The 24,956-nt window shown below is 45.9% G+C and overlaps 4 protein-coding genes across 5 annotated transcripts; 3 read left to right on the top strand and 1 right to left on the bottom strand.

Moving 5' to 3' along the window:
- Positions 1 to 2,328: 2,328 nt before the first annotated feature.
- On the top strand, positions 2,329 to 3,925 carry LOC119353352 (3-oxo-5-alpha-steroid 4-dehydrogenase 1-like). The gene is made up of 2 exons (XM_037619952.1): positions 2,329 to 2,794; positions 3,344 to 3,925. Exons 1-2 carry the CDS (start codon positions 2,453 to 2,455, stop codon positions 3,818 to 3,820), a joined length of 819 nt encoding a protein of 272 aa, XP_037475849.1. The 5' UTR covers positions 2,329 to 2,452; the 3' UTR covers positions 3,821 to 3,925.
- Positions 3,926 to 5,840: 1,915 nt separating this feature from the next.
- Positions 5,841 to 7,549, top strand: LOC119358989 (UDP-glucosyltransferase 29-like). Its single transcript, XM_037625355.1, has one exon. It carries the CDS (start codon positions 5,932 to 5,934, stop codon positions 7,327 to 7,329), a length of 1,398 nt encoding a protein of 465 aa, XP_037481252.1. The 5' UTR covers positions 5,841 to 5,931; the 3' UTR covers positions 7,330 to 7,549.
- Positions 7,550 to 11,315: 3,766 nt separating this feature from the next.
- On the top strand, positions 11,316 to 12,297 carry LOC119358990 (protein LURP-one-related 11-like). The gene is made up of 2 exons (XM_037625356.1): positions 11,316 to 11,611; positions 11,728 to 12,297. Exons 1-2 carry the CDS (start codon positions 11,375 to 11,377, stop codon positions 12,118 to 12,120), a joined length of 630 nt encoding a protein of 209 aa, XP_037481253.1. The 5' UTR covers positions 11,316 to 11,374; the 3' UTR covers positions 12,121 to 12,297.
- Positions 12,298 to 12,577: 280 nt separating this feature from the next.
- Positions 12,578 to 24,852, bottom strand: LOC119353354. 2 transcript variants are annotated; one of them, XM_037619954.1, is made up of 28 exons: positions 24,643 to 24,852; positions 24,392 to 24,542; positions 24,146 to 24,285; positions 22,905 to 23,021; positions 22,671 to 22,802; positions 22,116 to 22,293; positions 21,379 to 21,550; positions 20,068 to 20,189; positions 19,674 to 19,765; positions 19,069 to 19,111; positions 18,780 to 18,840; positions 17,832 to 17,980; positions 17,648 to 17,718; positions 17,401 to 17,571; positions 17,255 to 17,323; positions 16,901 to 17,002; positions 16,731 to 16,820; positions 16,165 to 16,243; positions 15,986 to 16,085; positions 15,815 to 15,890; positions 15,427 to 15,606; positions 14,647 to 14,769; positions 14,487 to 14,570; positions 14,196 to 14,380; positions 13,969 to 14,107; positions 13,809 to 13,868; positions 13,479 to 13,583; positions 12,578 to 13,057 (listed from the first exon to the last, which is right to left on the bottom strand). In XM_037619954.1, the coding sequence occupies exons 1-28, from the start codon at positions 24,835 to 24,837 to the stop codon at positions 12,944 to 12,946; spliced, it is 3,300 nt and encodes a 1,099-aa protein (XP_037475851.1). In that variant the 5' UTR covers positions 24,838 to 24,852; the 3' UTR covers positions 12,578 to 12,943. The 2 variants fall into 2 exon arrangements, with proteins under 2 accessions (XP_037475851.1, XP_037475850.1); XM_037619953.1 differs by having other exon boundaries at positions 24,146 to 24,291.
- Between the last annotated feature and the right edge of the window lie 104 nt (positions 24,853 to 24,956).

Consider the following 24,956-nt stretch of genomic DNA (forward strand, 5'->3'; position numbering starts at 1 on the left):
CCACCATAGTCCTCGATAATATTGTAGCGGTGCTTAGGCGAAGCCCTGCGACAGTAGTACATCAAGATCGTCACCACGCCATCGTGCTGACGGAACTCTTCCCCGACACTTTGCTGGATCGGAGTCCGGGGATCGTCATCGAGCTGAACGTGTGCTAGAACTCGGAGGTGCCGTAGTTTCGGTGCTTGATCGGTCGGGCCGTGGAGACGTACGACTACATCAACCAAACGCTTCCGTTGTCGATGTACAAGGGTACGTAGATCACACTCTCCCCTCTTGTTGCTATGCATCACCATGATCTTGCGTGTGTGTAGGAAAATTTTTGAAATTACTACGTTCCCCAACATGGGCTGCAACACACACGAGGCCTTTATAGTTAACCGGTTAACCGTTGGAGTATCAAACGAACTCCAAATGGCACGAAACTTGACAGGCGGTCTACTGGTGGTGTACCAAGGCTGCTTGGCAAGTCTCGGTCCAATCTGAGAATGTTTAACACTCGCACACGAAAAGAGGCAAAAGGGGGGTGCTGGAGGACGTAGGAGTGCCGGAATGCAAAACGGACAACGGGGAAAATGCTCGGATGCATGAGACGAATATGTATGCAAATGCGATGCACATGATGACATGATATGAAATGCATGACATGAACAAAATGCAAAACGAAGACAAAAGCCAACCACGAGGGAATATCATAACTTAGAGCCGAAAATGGGAAGAGTTGGAATACAAATATGGCAAGTTACATACGGGGCGTTACAGCCTGTTCCCTAGGGCGGTATAAACGACATGGTTGAGTTACCCATGCCCGCATTGATGAGAATCCCGTAATAAAGGGACACGATCTCTGTTTCGACAAGATGTGCCAATAACAACCGCGTCTCAAAGCGTGGAATGGCAGAAGAAAAATGGTTCGAAATTGTAACCGGACAGACGCGATGTCGTGTTGGAAAAAAGCTGTCAACAGATTGGATTCGTGCAAATATTATATTCTCTCTATGGTTGTGTATGGTGTGCGTAACAGGTCAGGATAATAACATTGCATTCAAAGACTATCTTGGAGTTCGGAGAAAGGGGAACCCACCTTACAATGCCGAAGATAATCAGCGCGCCGGACTCCTCGTCATTGAAAGCCAGGTTCAGGGGCTACTGAGGGAGTCCTGGACTAAGGGGTCCTCGGGCGTCCGGCCTGTTATCCATGAGCCGGACTGATGGGCTGTGAAGATATGAAGGCCGAAGACTGCACCATGTCCGGATTGGACTCTACTTGGCGTGGAAGGCAAGCTTGGCGACTGAAGATTCCTTCTCATGTAGCCGACTCCATGTAAACCCTAAATCCCCTTGATGTCTATATAAACCGAAGGGGATAGTCCGGAAAGGACAACATATATACTCATTATCATATTCCTAGGCTAGACTTCTAGGGTTTAGCCATTACGATCTCGTGGTAGATCAACTCTTGTAATACTCATATTCATCAAGATCAATCAAGCAGGAAGTAGGGTATTACCTCCATAGAGAGGGCTCGAACCTGGGTAAACATCGTGTCCCCCGTCTCCTGTTATCATCGATTCTAGACGCATAGTTCGGGACCCCCTACCCGAGATCCGCCGGTTTTGACACCGGCACCGAGGATTACAATGGCAAGCGCTAAGTTCATGGAGTAAATTAAGCAATCAGGCGCTTAGAGCAGGCAGAAAAAGGATCCTGCTTGCCTACTTCCTCCCCATGCTCCCATCCGTACTCCCGCTTCATCCAACGGCTATCTTTTTTTTCCTTTTTCCTTTTAATCTAATCATCTCCCCCCTGATTTTAAGGGGGTGGGGTCGGGCTTTATTTTGTTCCAATCAAATCAAGCCAGTATGTGGGAGTACGGATGGGCGCACGCGCGGTGAGCAGCCAAGTCTCGTCCGCAGAAAAATAGGCAAGCGCTTGACGCCTCATTTGACCCGGCTTATCTGTTTCCTCTCCATGCTTCCATCCGTACTTTCACTTTATTCTATGGCTGGTTTTTTTTAATCTAATCATCCCCTGATTTTAACGGGATGAGCGCACGCGTGGGGCGTAGGCAAAGTCTCGCCCGTAAATCTAATCAGGATTCAACGAATTAACTGCTAATTAGCCGTGAATCTAATCCTAGCGCTCGTTCTAAGCGCCCGCGTTGGACAAGCCTAAGCCGCATGTACGTGCATATGCATGCTGCCTGCAGAATTAATTCGCGCCGTTCATTTCAGGTAGGTACAGCAAAGGCACGCGTGTGGTGTGCTGTGTCTCATGCATCCTCCATCACAGCTCACTCCATAGGCTCCCATGACGCCACGTCTCGTCGGCAACCACCGTACCTGAGCGTAAAACCAACGGCCTGAGTACCAAGGAGATGCGCAACGCAAGGGTCGATCCAGTTCAGAGCTAGCTCCTACACCAAGGCCAAGTGGACGATCGATAAAGCGACATGTGGTGGCCGTCGTCGCTGCTGTACCCGCCGCCGGCGTCGGCCTTCGTGACGGCCATGTCGGTGGTGTCGTTCGCGTCGCTGGCGTCCGCGGGCCTCTCGGAGCTCCGCGGCCAGCACATGGCCTACTCCAAGTTCTGGCACGTCGTGTCTGGACAGCAGCAGAAGAAGGGAGGCACCGGTGGCGCGCAGCTTCCGGGCCGTGACGGGATGCTGGTGGCCTACGCGCCGGCTCTAGTCGCCGCCGCCGCGTCCTTCGTCGTCCCGGGTGCCGTGGAAGGGCTGCGCGCGGAGCTCCTCGCCGCCGCGCTCGCCGTCCACTTCCTCAAGCGTGTCCTCGAGGTAATATTATGATTCAAGAAGGTCTTGCTTCAAAATTCACGCTGGAATTCTTTCTTCAAGACACTCGATCTTTTCGAGAAAAAAAGATATACTACTAACGTAGAACTGGTCTTTAATTAGGTGCTGCTAAAAGTGTTGCAAATCATGTACTTCAACCGTGTTTTTAACCCAAAACGAGACATGTTATAGAAGTGGGGTTCACATCTTCGCTGAAATTTGACAGGAAAATTAGGAATTTTAGTGCATTCAGGTCAATCTATTGTGGTGGCGCATTAATTTGAGCCAAATTTAAACAAAATCCAAACTTATTTCGTCAAACTTTAGTTGAATTGGAGTTGAATATTTTCTCTCATTTGACTGAAAAATGGGAAGCAAAATCAAGGAAGAGAAATATCTGTGTTTTCAATGGTAGTTGAAACCTGAAAATAGACTAAAAAACCTTCACAATAATTTGATGATATCCAATTTTTATAGGTTTATTGAAAACAAATCGAATATTGTTCGATTCCAAAATAAGTTGGACCGCTACTTAACTTGCTCTTTTACAAGGTACTCTTCATCCACCGGTACAGTGGAAACATGCCACTCAACACCGCGCTCACCATCTCCTCCAGCTACCTGCTCAGCGCCATCACCATGATCTACGCGCAGCACCTCGCCGTCGAACTACCTGACCCTTCAACCAACCTCCTCTACCCAGGTGTGCTCCTCTTTGCCGTTGGCATCGCCGGCAACTTCTACCACCACTACCTCCTCTCGCAACTCAGGAAGGGAGGTGACGATGATAAAGGGTACAAGATCCCCAAAGGAGGGCTCTTCGAGTTCGTCACCTGCCCGCACTACCTCTTCGAGATCACCGGATTCTTCGGGTTCGCGATGATCTCGCAGACGGTTTATGCGCTCGCCATGGCCTCCGGCACGGCAGCCTACCTCGTCGGCCGAAGCTTCGCCACCCGGAGATGGTACGAATCCAAGTTCGAGGAGTTCCCAGCGAGCATCAAGGCTCTGGTGCCCTATATCTTGTAGTGAGCCAACTAATTGGTTGACAGCCGGATTGTCTATTTACAAGCAGTCTCATGTTTATCTAACCTCGGCGACCATTCTAAGCCTTTGTGTCTGTCGACATCTGAATCGATCGTCCCTAATCTCATCTCACTTCATACATAAACTACTGACTAAAAATAAAATTAATTGCTATACTCCACGCGCTGAAAAAACATAGCTTGCAGAATGTTCGTTCTTCATGTTTGAAAGAATTATGAAACTATGATCCATACATTAGACCGTAAGGGAGTATAATTTTGGTTTTCCTCCCTTACGGCATACCTAGCCGAAGTACTAAAATCTATAAAGGAGTAAAATTTATCCTCCACCGTCCAAAATCTCTCCTAATCCCCCTAAATATGCTCACTCCCGCCGCGGCTGAGTAATATGTAGTGGTGGCCTCTCTTTCTCCCACCATCCCGTCGCCCTGTCTCCCGCCGCTGCAGCCACCATGCCCCGCCGCCTCCATCGATGACCGTCTCTCTGGCTGGAATGGATAGCCCGGTCCCTTCCCACACCCCGCCGGCCACTGACACTGGCTTGTCGCTGCTGGAAATCACCCACGTGCAGCCGCCGGCGCCGAAGAAAACTTTAGGGATGAAAAAAAACCACTGGGTTCAAACTCATCGTCCAACCGCGGGAATGGCCTCTGATGTGGGGACCGCTTCTCCGGTCATGGCTTGTGTCGGAGTGCATTCTCCGGACACCGGGGATCTAGGATATCCTGTATTTGTGCGTTCGGCCAGGGGCTAAACGGCTAGTCAATCCACTATCAAAGTTACACAAGGAAATAAGGACACAACTGATTTTATATACAGGTCCGAGCCGCCATGTTAGCATAAAACCCTACATCCTGTTGGTATTCATATAATCTGCGAAATACAAGTGCTCAAGTTGTCGGGGGGATGACCTCCGGGTAGGCTCAAGGAAACAAGTTAACATTTCAAAACATCAGGACGGCTCAAGTCCCTCAAGTTGGCTGGCCCTCCAGCCAGCTCCCCCCAATGGAGGACGGCTAGGCGCGGCTTCTCGCCCGGGCTGGCTGGCCGCAGCCAGCAGCCAGCAGGGTAAGCGCCCGTCAAACCCAAGTGTACGACAAGACACCCACCACGTCGTGGAGAGTCTGGCTCGCGGGCAATTGCGGCATCTCCTGCGATGTTGCACACCTCTCCACTCGCGTGGAGGTGCTGACCACCAGCTCCAGAACCAGTGCGACGGCGGCTGCTCGCTCCTGCCAGGAGAAATTGCTCCGCACAACGGTGCAGAGCCTGTACGCGCCCATCGCAATTGGCATGGACCCCAATGCTGTCGCAACCGAACTTGTGGAGACGCGCAAGCGTCTGCTCGACAAGGACATAGGGCTTGCCACCATGCAGTGGCGACAATAAGGGGTACAAGATCCCCAAAGGCGGGCTCTTCCAGACTTGTACTAAATGTGTGTGCAATTTCATCACAAAAAGAATGTACTTTGATCTTTATGATATGGATGAGATACATATTACCATGCAAAAAAAAACATTTTGGTGTGAGCTGTAAAAAATTATGTACTTTTCTTGTGAATAGTACATGTGGTAGAAACATGTGATTTTGTCATTTTTTTAGCTTGCATAAAAAGGTATTTGGCCATGATACTTTGCAAACAATTAGTAGTACACATTCAATGTATGTGTGTATTTCCTTTCTAGTTTTATTACGCACCTATGTCTGGAGCATGCTCCTGTAACAAAAATGGAGTTGTGCCCCGTCTTAGATCGAGTCACACGGCCATCTCGAACGTGATGGAAGAAGCCGGACACGCGCCTAGCGCGCCCGGCGGCACGTGGCCAAGGCAAAGTGACTCCGCGCGCCAGACACGATGACGACGCAGCCCATGACCTCCGGGCGGCTCGCGCGCGTCGCTCGCTCACTGAGCTCCGTGCACGTACGCGCGTCCATGGTCAGCGCCATCGCCGACCCAGGCCGTCTATAAATCCACGCGCCCCGAAGGCCGGAGTAGATCACATCACAGAGCACGAAGAAGATTTCTAGTCAGCTGAACCGAATCAGTAGATCCTCCCAGGCCTCCCTCGTCACCGACTCGCCGACCGATCGCCATGGCGCAGGCCGAGCGCGAGTGCATGCGCGTGGTCATGTTCCCGTGGCTGGCGCACGGCCACATCAACCCGTACCTCGAGCTGGCCAAGCGCCTTGTCGCCGCCAGCCCCGACGACCACCTCGACGTCGTCGTGCACCTCGTCTCCACGCCGGCCAACCTCGCGCCCCTCGCGCACCACCAGACGGACAGGATCAGGCTCGTCGAGCTCCACCTCCCGGCGCTCCCCGGCCTCCCGCCCGCGCTGCACACCACCAAGGGCCTCCCCGCCCACCTCATGCCGGCCCTCAAGCGCGCCTGCGACCTCGCCGCGCCACGCTTCGGCGCGCTTCTCGACCAGCTCTGCCCGGACATTGTCGTCTACGACTTCCTCCAGCCGTGGGCGCCGCTCGAGGCCGCGGCGCGCGGCGTGCCCGCGGTCCACTTCAACACCTTCAGCGCCGCCGCCAAGGCGTTCGTCGTCCACTGCCTCAAGAATGAACGGACCCCCACCGCCTTCCCGTTCGAGACCATCAGCCTCGGCGGCGCCGACGAGGACGCCAAATACACGGCGCGGCTCATCTCCCGCGACGACGGGACGGCCCTGATCCCCGAGCGCGACCGCCTGCCGCTCAGCCTGGAGCGCTCCTCCGGGTTCGTGGCCATCAAGACGTGCGCCGACATCGAGCGCAAGTACGTGGACTACCTGTCCCAGCTGGTGGGCAAGGAGGTCGTGCCCACCGGCCCGTTGCTGGTAGACTCCAGTGGCTCCGAGGCGAAGCGCGACGGCGGCCGCATCATGCGGTGGCTCGACGGCAAGGAGCCGGGCTCCGTGGTGCTCGTCTCCTTCGGCAGCGAGTACTTCATGTCGGACCGCCAGATGGCGCAGATGGCGCGCGGGCTGGAGCTCAGCAGGGTGCCCTACCTGTGGGTGGTGCGGTTCCCGAACGCGGAGGACGACGCCCGCGGCGCGGCGAGGTCCATGCCGCGGGGGTTCAAGCCGGCGCGCGGGCTGGTGGTGGAAGGGTGGGCGCCGCAGTGGCGCATCCTATCGCACCGATCCTGCGGCGCGTTCCTGACCCACTGCGGGTGGAGCTCGGTGCTGGAGTCCATGGCGGCGGGGGTGCCGATGGTGGCGCTGCCGCTGCACATCGACCAGCCGCTGAACGCCAACCTGGCGGTGGAGCTGGGCGCGGCGGCCGCGCGCGTGAAGCAGGAGCGGTTCGGGGAGTTCAAGGCGGAGGACGTGGCGCGGGCGGTGCGCTCGGCTGTCAACGGGAGAGAACGGGTGGCGGCGAGGCGCCGTGCGAGGGAGCTGCGGGAGGTGGTGGCGCGGAACAACGGCGACGACCGGCAGATCGCGACGCTGCTGCAGAGGATGGCGCGGCTCTGCGGCAAGGGCCAGGCCGTGCCAAATTAGTGGGCTTTTTTTCGTTTGAACGTTCTTTTGGTGTTTTTTCAGCGGTTTTAGTCGAGAATAAATAAGAGTCGGGCGCAGTGGCTGCCACAGCCCACCTGAACTCGTTTTTCTTTAGGCAAACAGCCCATCTGTACATGCCGCTCGGACTGCCCGGGTGACTAGCTTCGGCCTTTCCAGAATGAACTAATTCCAGCCTTTTTCAGTTTCCTTCAAGAAAAAACCGGCCTTTTTCGGGAAATAACAACAGTCTGATATTCTATCAAAAAGCCCATCAGCCTAAACCTCGGCCTCCTCCTCTTCCGGGAGCTCCTAACCGGCGCCTGACCTTCTGGCGCCCACGCTGCTCCTGTTATGGGCCCGGCCCAGGAACACGCAGCAGTCCAATGCAATAGCCCGTAAAAATACCAAAAATATATGGCGCTGCTGTGGAATCGAACACGCGTCACTTACCGCCAGTAAATGGTTAGCCAACCACTCGAGCCACCCCGCAGTATTAAAAATTTCAGCGCGATAAAGCTTGAGAACAAAACGCTGCAGCCACGTAGATTTTTGGATTATTTAAAAACATTTAGAAAAACATGATTTCTTTTGAACAACAATGTGAAATATTTTTGAAAGTTCACAGGTTTTATAAAGAATCACGAATAAAACAAGTTCATGGATTAAAAAAAGTTCAACGATTTCGAAAAAAAGTTCGTCGGTTTTGAAAAAAAGTTCACGAACGTAAAAAAAAGTTCATCAAATTTGAAAAAAATTCACCGACTTAAAGAAAAGTTCATCGAATTTTTTAAAAGTTCACCGACCTAAAAAATGTTCATCAAATATGAAAAAAAGTTCACCAGATTGAAAAAATATTCATCAATTTTTTAAAAAAGAATTTCACGGATTTTAGTAAAAGTTCATCCTATTATAAAAAAAGTGCATCAAAGTTGAAAAAAGTTCATCCATTTAAAAAACTGTTCATCCGATTAGAAAAAGTTCATAGAATTTGAAAAATGTTCATAATATTCCGTGAACTTTTTTGCATTGAATTAGAAAAAGGAAAAAAAGAAAAGGAAAAAAGGGATAACAGAAGAAGAAGCAGTACATTATCACAGCAGTTGGAGTGGTTGGCGTGGTTGGCATGTCTTGCACCGAAGCTCGAAGGCGCGGGTTCGAATCCAACATAGCACCATTTTTTGCAGACTTTTACAAAAGGAAAAAAAATGAGAAATGGGCTGGCCCATGGCGGAGCGGGGGGTGTGCGCCCTGTACCGTTAAAGCTGTAGCGGGCGCTTAGAGCGCCGCTTAGGATTTGCCTCCTCTTCCTTGGCCACCTCTTCCTTTTTCGGTCACATCCTCTTACTCCATGTCTTGGGCCATCTCCGGATGATGCCAAATGGAGTCAGAGGCGTAGTTGAGCTCATTAAGTCCAATCGTGGCCAAGGACTCCAAAGACACTAAGAAAACACCCCCCACCATCAAAAGGAAAACCGCTACAACAACAAAACAAGGAAACTACATCACCATCGGCTACCAACAATTATGATCGGCCGGAATGTTGAAGTTCTTTTTACCTTGTAGGCATTTCATCAAGCACTTGGCGGCCACGACACTTGTTGCAGGCTGTGGCCGTCGCCTGTGCCGAACCAGTGATTGTAGGTCCCGCCGAAGCAACTGCACGAGGCGCTGGCCTTGGACGAGGCGTCATTGTGGCCTTCTTCATCTTCTTCACGGCCACCTCAACGAGGGCCGCCGGCATCGCCGTTGTTTTTTTGCTCGTTTGGCTCCGGCAGGAGCGTCGGGAGGGCGGCGGGCCATTGCCAGAGAGGCGGACGCCAACCTGGCCATTTTGCCACTGTTGGAGGAGGAGCTTGAACCCGGTGTTTTTTTTTCATCCCCAAACTTTTCTTCGGCGCGGGTGGCGGTGAGTGGGTGGTTTCTGGTGGCAACAAGCCGGCGCCGGTGGCCGGTGAAGCAAGGAAAGGGTCCATGCTATCCATTTCGTCCGGAGGGAGGGTCATCGGTGGCGGCGGTGGGGCATGGTGGTTGCGGCGGCGGGAGACAAGGCACGCGAGAGTGGGAGAAAGATAGGCCGCCACTTTTACTCGGGCGCAGCGGGAGTGAGCATATTTAGGATTGGGGGATTTTTGGTGCTGGAGGATAAATTTTACTCCACTATTCGGTTTAAGGGATCGGTTCGGTGCGCCGTAAGGGAGGAAAACTGAAACTATCCTCCCTTACGGCCCAAATGGGGATCGGTTAGAAATGCCCTAATATCTTTAACGGGGTTAGGACGACAAATGTGCAACTGCATGAGGTCACATTTTACACTGGCAGAGCTTCTAGAAACAATGAAAAAGAAGAGCAATGCATATCAAATTTGAACTCACACATTCAGTCAGCTCATCTCAAACCAAACGATATGACATGTCAGGGCAGGGAGAGAAGGCACATGTTTTTGGTCGACGAGAGCTCCGAATAGATCAAACCCAGCTCCAGCCGCCTTATGATCTGCTCCATGACTCAAACGAGCTGAGCGTGATCGCATGAACATGGCTACTGGCTAGCGTCCCAGCCAGAACCACTCACCGAACAGATATAGCTAGGCACCTCGATTTTGACAAGGCAAGCATCTGTACACATTGTCGATTGCTATTTGTGTCAATAACATGGTGCTAAACTGCCACTTAATCAACAGGATCAGGACCACCGAATCAGGGTCAGGACCACTGTATCACGATCCAGATCAGGATCACCAGTTTAACTCGATGAATTTCGCCGATCCAGAATTTAAAAATTGCTTAAGCCCAGCAGCAGGCAACAACCTCTGGCCCCGTTTCGAGTTGCCTTGTATCATTACCATGGGCATCTCCAATATCTGCGCGTAGATTAGTACCCTATATTATTATTTATATATCCACCGAAAATTGAATAATTGTACGTCTCAGAGATCATTGGAAATGGGCATTTCCCAGACACGGCCTAGAAATAGCAACAGCAATCCACTATTATTGTACTGCCCAAAATCTCCTGTCTGAAAACAATAGAGATATTACACGAGAGTCGGTACTTAACAATGGAAGCATATGCATATGTGTGTCCTTTTGCTCTCTGCTCAAGACCTCGAGTGCTTATCTGCAGCCCCGGACTGAACCGGCTCGCATCACCGTCGACCTCGACCTACTATGCGGACTAACATATATTACAAGTACGCGCGCATCAGCTGCCAATAGCATCGGCTGGATGGAAAAATCAGTTCCTTCTTGGAGCCTTGTGTGGCGCTTTTCCTTTTCCGCTTTGGTGACGACGGGCGTGAGTGCTGCCTCCCGCCTGCTACGGCTGACTAGACATCTCGACCTGATCTACTTGCCTTATTTAAGCACTTCTAATCCGCATTATTGCCTGATAAGTAGTAGAGTATTGCTGTTGCTTCGTCCCGTCAGCAACTGCAGTTCCAAGCCCATGCAAAAAGCGACTGGCAGCATCTCGACGCATGCACCTTTCTTGCTACTACTTTTAAGTCCGATCCTATGAGGTACCAAGGGCCGTTGTGAATGTCAAAATGTGCGTGCCTTTCAGGCATGCATGTCGCTGTCAACGCCTCCGGTTCGAGTTTACTAATCAAGCACGGCCATTTTGAGCTAGCTTTGTCTTACGCTGAAGATGAAATGGTTGGCCTGCTGTTGGTTTCAGTGCTTGGGCATGAAAGATAGGGCACGAACCACACGCAGGGGGGCGGGGGGCACTAGAACTTGGACACGAATAGACTATTTGCCCAATTGCCGCCACAGCTCGATAAGCATGCATGGCATAAATGTGTTTCAAGGGGGTTTTAATATCTGGTTAACTAACTAATACTCCAAAAAGAGCATCATCCCAACTTGTCTTCCTCTGGATCCAGATAGTTTAAGCGAGCCAGCAACCACGTCACCAGCACTTTTGCGCTTTTGCTCTCTTCCCCATCCTCTGTGTATATATCGAGCCCTAGCTTACTTGACCAGATCACATAGAGAGGCACGTCAGTGTGCAGACGGACAGAGGGCAACACTTAGTACGGGTAGAGATGGCGAGGGTACACTCTTCGCCGTCGTTTTCTTCTTCTTCGTCGCCGGCGGGCGAGGGAAGGGGGAAGGTGTTCACGCTGTGGCTCAAGTCGCTGGTGCTCAACGGGCGGGGGTGCACCGTGTACGACTCCGACGGCCACATCGTCTACCGCGTCGACAACTACGGCTCCAAGTGCAGCGACAACGTCTGCCTCATGGACCTCCGCGGCAACATCGTCGTCAACATACACAAGAAGGTGTGTACATTTTCCTTTGCTGAGAATATCATAAGGTCTATGAAATACTATGTTGGCGCTCAAACGAATGTATGATCGATGTTTCTGACTGGTTACTTAATTGTGGATTCCTGCAGAAGCTGGCGTTTGGCAAGTGGGAAGGGTACAAGTGGACCGGCCGGAAGCAAGAGGCCAGCGCGTGGTTCAAGGTGGCGCGGCCGCGCAGCGGCATCTTCCACCGGAGCGGCCGCCGCCCGTCGTCGTCGCCGTGCGAGTTCGAGAGCGACGCCGGCCGCGCCATGCGGTACATGATCGACGACGACGGCGGGGCGCGCGCAGGGAAGCGAGCGTGCTGCAGGATCGTGGACGCCGGCACCGGGCTGGTGGTGGCGGAGGTGAAGAGGAAGGTGACGGCGGGCGGGGTGGCGCTCGGGGAGGACGTGCTCGCCCTGGTGGTGGAGCCCGGCGTCGACGACTCGCTCATCATGGGGCTCGTGCTCGTCTACGGGCTCATGAATCGCACCATGTGAAGCAAAACCAGAACAGAATAGAGACTTGTATAGTCTTTCTTCGTGTGAATTACCGTGTATGCAACTGCGAGTAGAACGACTTCGTAGTGTGACACAGATGACATGATCTACAAGTGATTTTGATTCCATGTAGTGCGACACGACATCTCCATCAACTTGCGATGACTTTGTTAGTCTCAAGATTTGCGTATATGCGGTCGTTTGTACTGCCAAAAATGTTCAGCGTCGCCTAAGATGGGTATAACAAAACACACTTTGTTCCCCAGGTTCGATCAGTGCAAGTTGTTCATTCCCACCCGATGACTTCAATCGTCCGATGGCCATCAGTGTTAACTACTACGCGTGTAGATTCTAACTCTCGACCAGGGTCATGCGTTGACCTAAAGGTGCAAATCACTGAGGAACATACCACATCAATTAAGGTCTTAATTAAGGCCTTGTACAATGCAAAGATGCATAATTATTTGTAAAGAGTAGACACTCAATTAGGCACCCCTTCTATAGGGATAAGCACTGATGCTTAACTTGGTTTATTTTCCTAAGCACCATGTACTGTATACAAGACCTAACTGGATTCGCACTGGCTGGAACATCAATTAACTGAACTGTATTCTGATGCTCAGTCTACATACAGGTTTGACCGTTCAAGGAGAATGGTGGACCAACCAGGTCCTACGCTATCTGTAGGAACTCCAAACTGACATTACAAAACAATTGACTCAAAAAAATTGCCTATAAATGAAAACCAACAGAGCTATTCATTGCCTATCTTCTCAGTCGTTTCACTATAATGCTTCTGCTCTATGTACAGACTAGACATAAGCTACATGAAGTAGCTTAGAGGTGTCTTCTTTCTAGATCCGCCTTCACCGTAAAGCTCGTTCCACTGAACAAGCTCGTTCATATTTGTCGAATCAGATGATATACTTGCACATACCTACACACGAGGCAAGTTACGTTACGTTAGGATCACACTTTTATCAACAACTTGGAGATGAAAAAACATATATGACAATGCGGGTAACCTTAATTTATTCTAGTACTCCCTCCGTCCCGAAGTGTCTCAACTTTGGACTATCTTTAGTAGTACTAGTACTAAACTTAAGACACTTATTTTGGGACGGAGGGAGTATATCCTAGAAACAAATTGACGCTACAACCCAGAACATATCAATACTAGCATTACACTCCAATCTTGAAACTAAGCCCGCAAGAGCTGTGATCAGCATTTGTTATATATTTGATGGATTAAGTTCCGCAGGCGTGAGGGGCATCAAATCTACTGGTGTAGTTGAGTCTGATTTGCATTAAGTTTATTTTTCTCTTCTTTTCCAGAAAAAAGTAGCAGTACTATTTACCTGCTCGTGTGCCTGTTTGAGATCACTCATATTTAGGGGACGGACATCACTGCTAGAATACTTAGGAGGCAATGGTTTGTTTTCTGCTTCTGCCAAGGATCTCTCCTGCAAGTAGACACAAGATGATAGATTAGAGGTCTGATGTAGCCTCAACAAGGATAATAAAAAATAAATCAATTCAAATCATTAATGATATGGTTAACCAGATATTCTAAAAGCATCGATAACATCAGAAACATTGAGAGAAATCAGAAGGATCAGAGATTATTAATCAGTAAAACTGACAACACATAGGAAAGTAGTACAAGAAATTAAGAATTTAAAACTAACCTTCTTCTCTTTTTCAAGGATTTCCCTTATGGGACTATGTGCAGCAGTAATACACAGATTCTGGGGAAAATTCAAGTTGTCAGCAGAAAGAATATGGAAATTACCTGTTTAAAAAGGAAATCAAATAAGAAACAAATAAGCTTAACATAAAATTAAATACCTTCAGATCACTGCCTGAATACCCCTCAGTCAGGCTAGCCACTGCTTCCAGATCTACATCTTCTGCCAAATCTTCTTTGGCTAGTATTACACTAATAATCTTTTTCCTATTGGTTGCGTCTGGTAAATTCACCATCAACCTAAACAAAAGTTTCAGAAGAATTATGGCTGGTTGGCAATGCCAGTGTCACAATTTGCATTTATTTGTTAAAATATGTATACCCATACCTCCTTGGGAGCCTCCTAATAACAGCCTCATCAAGATCAAACGGCCTATTAGTGGCAGCAAGTACTAATACACGTTCTTTGTCTTTTGTTCTCAGACCATCCCAGTTCACCATAAATTCATTTTTCATTTTACGCATGGCTTCATGTTCCCCTGGGTTTTCACGTCTACCCAGCATGCCGTCAACCTGCAAAACAGGGGACACAGCAAGGTCTCTTAATTAAGACACTATTATTCTGCAGCCTGTTGAATCATAATCAAATCATCAATGATGATGAAATTTTTTGACTGACCTCATCCACAAAAATGACACTGGGAGCAATTTTGCTTGCAAGTGAAAACACAGCTTTCACATATTTTTCCCCCTCGCCAAACCACTGTTACAATTACAGGTAAGAAAATGTAGAACTAACAATGGAGAGCAATCTAGATAAATATCTGTTATGGGAAAACCTTCGAGCCAATGCTTGACATTGATATGTTGATGAAGTTAGCACCAGCCTCTGTTGCAACAGCTTTAGCAAGCATGGTCTTCCCCGTACCAGGTGGACCAAAAAGCAATATTCCTTTACATGGCTGGTGCAAAATGAAAAATCAGAACAATATTGCACACTGGGTAAGTTAAGAAATACTAATTAATAAGGAGAATAATATGATAACGGCAGTATTCAACCTGCTACATTCAGTTTGAAGTGATTCTTGTTGCTCTTTTCAATTAAATTTGGGATTGCATGATATTAACCACTTCCTGTCCCATAATGTAAGATGTTTTTTGACACTACTAACAGGACGTCTTATATTTAGAAAGTGAAGCTGTATAACAGAAGGCTCACAAAAGCATCATACATAAATTCAAAATGCTAGAAAGCACAGAATGATAGGAGATGATGGACAAACCACAGGTGGACAGCATTACAATATTTACTAAACCACTCAACAAGGATGAGTCATAAGCGCAGAAAGGGGGATATCTAACTATAATTCAAAATGCTAGAAAGCACAGAATGAATAGGAGATGATGGACACACCGCAGGTGAACAACATTACAATATTTACAGAACCACTCAACAAGGATGAGTCATAAGCGCAGAAAGGAGGATACCTAACTATAAAGGTAAATGACAAAACAAGGAGCCATTGTTACAGGTGAAACAGAGGACTCACAGAAGGAACATGTGGATTGTTTTAGAAGAATATTAAGCATAAATAATGAAGATTAAGAATGCCTTGTACCTTCATAAGTTGTCCCTTGGAGAACAACTCTGGCCTTTGCAATGGAAGCATCACTAATTCCTTCAAAGTTTCCTTGACATTCTCTAGTGCTCCAATGTCATCAAAGGAAACACCTATCTCATCTGGAGGGATAACATCACTAAGAAGCCTCTTTTCAAATTCATTCTCCGTGGCAACATCCTACAATGAAAAGGAATGCATGTAAGTCATTGGCATTAGACACCATTAATGTGATAATGACCCAGAGCCTCAAATAATAGATGAAACTCAAACTCAATCTGACTTATTTGCACACTTCAAATAAATAACTGGGCCAGGCTGATCATGGCCAGGTCAAGTCATATACATGAGGTGATCTTTGCTATTAAGAAAAAAAGACGAAAGTCACCTTGAGTGATTTCTTTGTGCTCTTTTTCTTATGGTCATTTTGCATCCTTTCCGACAAATCAACCCCATGCTGAAGGCTGAAATGCAACAATTTCAGTAAGATAATCATTAGATGAACCAGAAAGAACTTTCTTGCACAACTTTGTGAAGTGTACAAGGTTAGAGAATAAACCTTTCACCAGAAAGAGCAAGTAACACATCCTTTCCAGGAGTTGGAACAGTAGAATTCATAACTTGATGACTCAAAGCATAACCAACTATTTTATCGACACCTGGAAACAAAAACAATAGACAGATGATGCTACATGGACATTATACAGGATAAAACATCATGTAGGAATGACTACTCACATTCATTTGTAAGAGTTCGATCTTTAACACATACTGTGGTCTCTACATCAGCACATTCCAGACCATTGCGAGTTAGAAACTGCATCCGATTGCATAAAGACATTAGTTAAACCAAGAGATATAAGGAACAGCAACATCAGTGGAGTGGAGCGACAATTCCATTTTTAGAGGTCGCACTAATACAGGTGATGCAGGAATACTATTTTGTCCCATAGTGGAGGCAAATCTATCGAAAGTTTCAACAAAACGTAAGAAAATTGTCAAATAAAAATCAGAACATCCTAATCACTCTGGGAATCTAATAGCAGCTTAATGACATACTTTTTTTTAGTAATCATGTTTGGACTCCCAGCTACATAGGGAAAGACTAACATATAAAACGCAAGACATTAGGCTGAAGAGAACATATGATAATTGAATAACAGGGGTGTGCAAACAAGCAGTTACTTAAAACTGAAACATAATAACATTGGGTATGTTCGAGAGCAAAAGAACATTGAAGGTTTTTAAGTCTATTATAGTCCAAAAGTAATATACAAAATGAAAAGTCACTAATTAATACTTACAGACTGGACTTTTGAAATGTTAGCCTTCACTTTCAGAATTTCAATATCACGATCCAATAGCTGTTTCCACTTTGAGAGTTCCAAGTCATCCTGTAGCATGTATTTAGAGTTATAACTAGGAGAGGACACTACCAAGTAGACATCATTGTTGAGTAACACAAATGGCATACCTGTGGTGGTTGTATTGTCACTTTACTGGGGAAAAGTTTAGTGACATGCTTCGCAGTCTTCGCTGCTTCTTTGGTTTTATCATTCACCCGGCCAAAGCTATCCTGCATTGGTGTACATTAGATTGTAACAACAAAAAAGTGTAACAGAGCACTTATGACAGAAACCATTATTTAATTTAATTGATAAAAGGGTCCAGTAAGAAAAATAATACAGTGGACAAGATAATAAGCAATTGAGATATATATATCAGAAATATCCTTTCAGTATAAGCTGACAATGTGTTGTAGTGCCATGGAGTCCCTACACTAGCATGGCATAAGTAGGGATACTTCCAGCAAAACCAGAAAAGGCACCTGGAACGCAAGGTCGAGTATTGCTGCTTGACCGTATGGGAACTTCGAAAGGAAAGGAGACCCGTTTAGCTGTATAAACATCTTTTTTGTTAGCTAAAAGAATGAATACTTAGAAATCAGGTGCAGATTATCTTTACAGTAAGTACCTTATCTTTCCGACTGTCTGCCTGGGTCTGAGACCCAATAACAAAAACACCTGCTGGAAAAATTTCGAGCTTGCTCTTTAGACCATGATAAGAGTAAGTGTTTCCACACACTTTCTCAACGTCCTTCAAAAATAGGATAAGGGGTCCATGCGCACTTTCTTCAGAAACAAACTGCATAAAATTCCAGTGAGTAATAGGAAAAAATGACAAATGCTGATAAAAGTAAGGTTGCGAAGATCGTACAAACCTCAAATATTACATCAAATGGATGTTTAGCTCTGTCTTCCCATCCTGGACCATCGAGGCACAGAGAATCAACTGGAAATACAAATAGGCATAAGTAAGTTGTTACAAAAATTAACAATATAGCAATAAATGGCAAAAAACACTGCATTTAAGAAGTACATAAGAACAACAGAAGAAAAACTCGCCTGAACAGAAGAAACCATGATCAACCTCACAATTGCCTCCTAGATCAATGCCCCCAGGAATTGGTTTGTCAAAACTGACTCCGATTTTTGAGGATCCATTTTCCTCAAAAGGAAGTCGCACTTCACCCTGGGAACCATAATCTGGAGCTCTGCAGATTGTATAATTTGGCATAAATTTTTAATAGATGCAAGTAAAATATGCAGATGGCAACAACAAGAGAGGTCAATTGCAAACAAAGGGGTGGAATGCTAACATAATAGGTAATAATTCAGAAAATCCATATGGTTAGCGATCATTGCATATCATCACAGGTCAGACCAACAAGCAGGGACTCAAACCAGCCTGGTTCTTTTATCCAATAAGAAAACCTACTGCCATCTAAGATAGACTATGCAACTTAAGTACAAAAGATCAATGCAGTACAATATAATATGCAATATTTACAGGAAAATGGAGAAAGGATGATTCTCATGATTATTGCATCAGATCTACTTTTCCATATAACCCATTTCGAATGTAAAAATTTCATACAAAACGAAACTTATACTCCCGCTGGATGTGCAACAACAACAACAACAACAAAGCCTTTAGTCCCAAACAAGTTGGGGTGCAGTTTCCTGAAAATTTCATATGAGAATCCTGCATTGCAAACAGGGCTAAATCCAGACCCATGTAAAAAAGCTTATAGCTGCTACCAGTTACTGCAAACTCTCTATAGCAATTCACGATCATCGTATATCATACAATAGGTTTTCCAGCTTTGCACAGCACAAATAATTTTCTATCTGTAAACCCTCCTACTCAAAACTGCTATAGCATGTAAGGTACTAAGAGTAACCAAGAGAAAAAATTACATAAAAAAAAGCTCCTGGGACATTCACACATGTGGCGCAGGAAGCTGAAAGGATGCACATTTAAAAAAACAAATCTTAAGGTATGGGACACACCTTTGTCCCTCGAGGATAAACCTTGTTGACTGCAAAGAACCAATGTATCGCACCCTATCACCTGAATAAAATATCAGAAGCATTACTACCGCTACATCAGATTGTTTCATTACACTAAGAAAATATTGTAAAAACAAACAGTAGTCTCTTCATCGTTCATAGTACCACGGACAAATGCAGGGCCACCATACTCAATTCAACAGGTACTCTCAACATCTAGACTTAAAAATAGTTGCCAAAAAATAGCAAAGAAAATTTAGTGCTAATAACAGAGTCATGATAGCCTTACCTTTTTTGTACGGCTCTGATTCCTTTGACTTTGAAGACTGTCCCTGAAAATAAATGACACTCAGGTGTTGGCATTTGAATTCGAACTAAAGAAATACCAAAGAAAAGACCACCACCCCCACCCCCTGTCCCTCTCCTTTTGCACACAATTCATATGCAACTGTTTAAAGCGAGCATGCAGTTGCATCAGTGTGTAACTTACAGCATACATCATTTTCTAGTTTACATCTCAAGGTGTCACCTGATTCATTTATGGTGAAATTAACTAATGCTACATCTTTTCGGATGTATTTATAAACAGCACCAGTCTTGTGAGTTTACTGCAACTCTTCTGTACAGCTTGTTTACAAAGTTCAAACTCTGAAAGAAGAAAACATTTCGAGCTTCCAGAAAATACTAGCAGCATTGGACAAAAAGGTAAAATAGAATAGTTGAAGCATATATTTCATCTCACGAAAAAGAAGGCGCATATCTGTCATCTTACAAAAAGATAAGGCCTACAATAGAATAGGTTGTGGTTTGTTCAAAATGAGCTGCGGTGGCGCTGTTCAATATATCATCAGTCCACTGCAAGAAGAATAAGCATGGCATGGTTAAGAGGCTTACACTCGACAGCAATGATGAATCTACGACGAGCAGCCTAGCATCGAAGTGTTTGGTGAGAGCCTTCATCAATGTTTCTTGGTATATCTCAGACCCTACAAAAAGTAAATTTGTTTTTAGTAAACAATCCAAGCATTTCCAGTCTAGGGAAGGGTCCGACCACTTTGGGTCTATAGTACGCAGCCTTTCCCTACATTTCAGCCTCTTACAGAAATGTAGGGAAAGGCTGCGTACTATAGACCCAAAGTGGTCGGACCCTTACCTGGACCCTGCGCAAGCGGGAGCTACATGCACCAGGTTGCCCTTTTTTTTTAAACAATCCAAGCATTTAGCATTTAACAAATATACAAAATCACTAACTGCAATACCCCATAATTTCATCAAGTATAACTAATACCTGCTGGACCAGATAATAGTACTCGTTGAGAAATAAAAGATATTTTTTTTGTCCACTCCATGGCTTCCTTGCAACACAAATTTACATGTGCTGGTGTCAGGAGAGAACTTTTGGTATTCTCACTGCAAGGATGAGAAGGCATCAAAGATAGTTCTTAACCACCAGAGACCAATCAATCAATATGCAACAGGCCAAATTAACTGGAAAAAAAAGTAGGTTGTACTCGAGTAATCAGTACTCACTTGCTAAATGCCTGTGTCTTGCAAAATATAAAACAACTTAGATTATTAGATATCCAATAGGTTGCTACTCACAAAATGAATTGATGGTGATGCCAAGCTTAAGCCTATGTGATTGTTCATACACTTGAGCCACTTGGGGGGTAACTTTATACTAATTTTGGTGTCAAACAGGACTAACATCTCCACTGTTTGCAACAGATCTAATGGGTCACATCAGGGTGAGAGGAGGTGACCAACGAACCACTATAACCAATTGAAACATTTGTAGGAGCAAGATTTAGTATATCCAATTATCATGCACTATGACCAACCGATCATTCTGCCTGCCATTATGTCACATCTTACTTTTTTTAGAAAATGGCGTCACAGCTTACTAGCTAAAAGAAAGTATGATTTAGAAATGAGAATGGCATTGCAATTATTTTTCTTACATTTTTTAAGGATGTTACGAGGAATAACAAATAAGAAGAGAGATGGGGTTTGTGAAATTACAGAACTAAGCAATTGGGGAGAAATCATCCTTCTATAGGATCATTATAAGAATTTCTTTACTTATTATGTGAAGTACAAAATAAACATTATATGCTCCTAAAATGAAGGATAATAAGGAGGTGTTTGTTTCCAGGGACTTTTTGGTGTAGGGACTAGAAAAAGTCCCTCTTAGAGACTTTTTAACCAAATAGGAGGGACTACTAGGGACTAAAAGTTGCTTTTTGGGACTAAATGAAGAAGACTCTCAAGGAGAGTCTTTTTGGGACTTTTTGGGACTTTTCCAACAATGCCCCTCCATGCACCCATTGGCCCACCGCCCCATGGTGTTGTTTGGTTGTTATTTCTCTATATACTAGGGGTAACATGGTCATTTAATAACCTCTAGGGAGGGACTAGGGACTTTTTAGTCCCTGGAAACAAACAGGAAGGGACTTTTTAGTTGGGACTAGAAAAAGTCCTAGGACTTATGAACCAAAGAGGGCCTAAGAGATGCATCAAATCATATATATTTCTATATCTCGAACAATATAACAAAAGAGCTGTTTTTTTTTCATGAAGAGAGTAATAATCTAGATACCTCAGATAATATGGAAAACTATCAAATGACTCTGATATATCACTTGCACTAACAACTGCCTTCTTCAGATCTTCTTTTAAAAGTTTATGTTGAGCAAATGGCACATTTTCTTCAGAAGAGAACTGGTTCTGCTCCTCCATTGTTTTACATAAACTGCTGACTATCTCTGTATCTAGTGAACAAAAAAGAGATCTGTTTAGCCTCACTTTTCTCTTTCATCATAATAACAAATAAAAGGTACTCCCTCTATTTTTATTTACTCCACATATTAGCTTTGGTCAAAGTCAAACTTTGTAAACTTTGATGAAGTTTATAGACAAAAATATTACTCCCTCCGTCCGGAAATACTTGTCATCAAAATGAATAAAAGGGGATGTATCTAGATGTATTTTAGTTCTAGATACATCCCTTTTCATCCATTTTGATGACAAGTATTTTCAGACGGAGGGAGTAACATATACAATAACAAATCAATACCATTAGATTCATTCATTATTGAATATACTTTCACATCATATAGAATTTTTATTGTAGATGTTCAAAGAAATCTATAAACTTGGTCAAACTTTATGAAGTTTGACTTCAGTCAAATCTAATATGCAGAGTAAATGAAAATGGAGGGAGTACCCAGTTTTGATGAACAAGATAAAAAAACAGAAGTCGTCTTATGTTGCATCCCTTTTTTCTAAAATGTTAGGGATTAGGAGGGCCTTAGGGAAGAAATGAAGCTATCTCACCATGAGGAATCAATGGAGAGCAGCCACTACCAAAATTAAACGGCACTGATAACTTGGCCCTTTTAGATGATAAATGATCCAGTGTGCCTTTCATAACTGGATGCTGCCCTTGCTGAACAAAACTCGGGGAAGAAAGGATTGATGTGCTTGATTTTTCCTCTGGAAGAGGCTGAAATATCTTCCAACATATTAAGGACTTCCACGCCTAAAATGCAACCTAACCCCAACATCTGTCCATCTAACTTTGCCTAGTAAGGCCAAATTTTGGCAGGCCCACATTAGCTCCCACTTCTTCCATGTGGGCATTGTTAGCCTGTAAAGTTTTCCCTGGTGTAGTCCACTACATAGTTTCAAATAAATACATACAATATGTTGAGCAACAAATTATACTATCATAGAAAGCACAATCTCATTTCGCTTGCAAGGCAGGAGAACCAAACATTGCTAGTCTTGCTTAACAAAGCACAGTGGCAAAAACATCCAGACATGCCCGTAATCACAGATAGGAGCAATACACATGTACTAAGAAAGCGGTCAGTCACAAAAAAAGGATACATAAGCATGCCTCCCAAGTGAACTAAAAACAACTTCGTCGCCTCCAGTCAAGGTGACCTTAGCAGCCTTGTCTAAGGCCTTCCCATTTACATAGACAACTTTGGATATAGAGACCTCAAGGGCAGCACCCCTCTGGTAAACAGGTCAAAATTGACAGTCAAAACCTCAAAATGATGAATGCAGGAAGAACGGAGTACTAATAATAAATTAATAAAATTAAGAATGCAACCATACCCTAACATGCCTCAGTCTGCAAACAAGTGATCCAGATAATGCGTCCGTCAGTTTCAAATCATGTTTACCACCATGGCCAACGGTGAAATAGGAAGCATAAATAGGAACCGTGGGATACTGAACAGCAGAAAGAAGAATATAATCATTAGCAAAGATAATTGTTTAGAATTAGTAAATGTTAAGACTAAATTACCAATACTACAGAACTAAGTGGGGAATTGACAAAATGGTAGGCTATTTGACACGGTTACAAAAAACAGATGTCAGCAACTAAAAAACAAGTAACTGTGAAATGGTATTTGCTATGCATGTATGCACCAACAACAGGGATCACCCTTGATCCAATGTGACTCATTTGTATCAAATGGTCCAAATGAACCTCCAGACAATTTCAGAGTAACGTAAGATGTTCCTACTCAGTTGTAGAAAAAAACGTTCAAGATTTTACAAATAAGATGATTACGCAAGTCCACAAGACAAATTAAATGACTCAATGGTGGCTGTGGCAACTGGCAAGGATTGGCATCTAAACATGATATCATTCGCAAAATTTAAGCGTACTAAGCTAATAGTATTAGCTTAGTACGCTTAAATTTGTAGCTTAGTACGCTTAAATTTGAGCAGGAAGACAATAACAATCCTATAGTTGCGAATGCAGGAGACTGGAAACTCAAGATAAATATCAGAATGATGATTTAAAAATTACTGAACAGTTACTAGCGCAAGATTACAAAACCCACATACACAAAAATCACAATGTTTAATAAAACTCTGACAAAGGCATTATACATGTCGGGCCAAATAATGACAGGAAGTAGATACTGTACAGAAGCCAGCAAACAGTAGCAAAACGAGAATAACTAGTCGATGTTCTCTGGTATTTGGATAACTTAGATGGAATGGTTCTTCGCTCCATTTTGAAGAAAAGCTAGTTTCAGCTCTAACAGCACATAATGGTCCTGTGTTGCCAACTAAAGCCATGCATGAAGCGTTATATGACAGATGATTCACAATAGAGCTTTGGCAGACATATATAATGACCCACTCAAGACACAGATTTGTACCAAAATGAATTTTGAATTAAAATCTGCTAAGTTTACTAAAATGTTTGTGCTGTTTGATAGCTAAGAAGGCTACAGCAGTTTAATTGTCCGTCAAATAACTTGATTAGATGCTATGCGGTCACCAAATAGAATTGTGGCACTGTTCCTCTCATCAGTGAGTTCTCCTAAACAACAGACCTGAGAAGATTGGGAAATCAATCTGGCCCAAGCATGAGTCCGGCTACTGGCCGCCCCGCGCCTCGTCTTCCACTGCGTCATCTCTTCCGCGGTCGTCTCGTCAGATGGAGGCAGACGCCTGGGCGTCCTCTTCTTCCTCGCTGAAGCTTCAGCAAAAGAAGAGCAATCAAAAACCTCCCCCCGGGCTAAACCAAGCCCTGGCCCCTCCTGAAACGAACCGCGAACTCGGAACCCAACAGCACGCACCTCCTGAATTCGACACCGTGGACGACGCCGCGACGGCCCCGGCGGACCTCTCCGCGGCCGGCGCGCTCAGCTGCGAGCTCTCGATCGCGCGGCCCGCTGCCTTGGCGGCGGCCTCGAACACGGGGGCCGACACCGGGCGCGTCGTCTTGCCCTGCCACCACCACCACCGCACAGCAACGAATAATCAGATCAATCGGTTCCCGGAAATCATCAGCGATACAAAAACAGAGGAACGCGCGCAGGGGGCGGACCGCGGCCTTGGCCCGCTTGGCCGACCGGCTACGCGGGGCCGGCGGTGGGGAGGCGGCCTCCGCACCGGGCGCCGACGCCGATGCCCCCGCCGCGTCGCCCGAGTCCGGGGCCGCCGCGGGCGGGGGCGTCGGGGGCGAGGCCTCCTCCGACGAGGCCCGGCGCTTCCCCGCGGAGCTGCGCCTGGTGTCGACCATGGCGCCGGGGTAGGGATCCCCGCGGCGGGCGAGGGGCCAAGCGTAATTTGGCGACGGGGCGGGGGCGGGGGCGGAGGCGTGACGAGGGGGGAGAGGGAGGCCACGGGGGGCGCGGGGGT

Source organism: Triticum dicoccoides, chromosome 2A (genome assembly GCF_002162155.2).
Source record: "Triticum dicoccoides isolate Atlit2015 ecotype Zavitan chromosome 2A, WEW_v2.0, whole genome shotgun sequence".
NCBI classification, from domain to species: Eukaryota; Viridiplantae; Streptophyta; class Magnoliopsida; order Poales; family Poaceae; genus Triticum; species Triticum dicoccoides.

Excerpts from the sequence above, each read along its gene's own strand:
- LOC119353352 (XM_037619952.1), top strand. The coding sequence starts at position 2,453 with ATGTGGTGGCCGTCGTCGCTGCTGTACCCGCCGCCGGCGTCGGCCTTC. Across the intron at positions 2,795-3,343 it reads TCCTCAAGCGTGTCCTCGAG|GTACTCTTCATCCACCGGTA; the intron begins GTAATATTATGA and ends CTCTTTTACAAG.
- LOC119358989 (XM_037625355.1), top strand. The coding sequence starts at position 5,932 with ATGGCGCAGGCCGAGCGCGAGTGCATGCGCGTGGTCATGTTCCCGTGG.
- LOC119358990 (XM_037625356.1), top strand. The coding sequence starts at position 11,375 with ATGGCGAGGGTACACTCTTCGCCGTCGTTTTCTTCTTCTTCGTCGCCG. Across the intron at positions 11,612-11,727 it reads TCGTCAACATACACAAGAAG|AAGCTGGCGTTTGGCAAGTG; the intron begins GTGTGTACATTT and ends GGATTCCTGCAG.
- LOC119353354 (XM_037619953.1), bottom strand. The coding sequence starts at position 24,837 with ATGGTCGACACCAGGCGCAGCTCCGCGGGGAAGCGCCGGGCCTCGTCG. Across the intron at positions 23,022-24,145 it reads TGATTTCCCAATCTTCTCAG|TATCCCACGGTTCCTATTTA; the intron begins GTCTGTTGTTTA and ends TCTGCTGTTCAG. Across the intron at positions 14,381-14,486 it reads GTGTCATTTTTGTGGATGAG|GTTGACGGCATGCTGGGTAG; the intron begins GTCAGTCAAAAA and ends CCTGTTTTGCAG.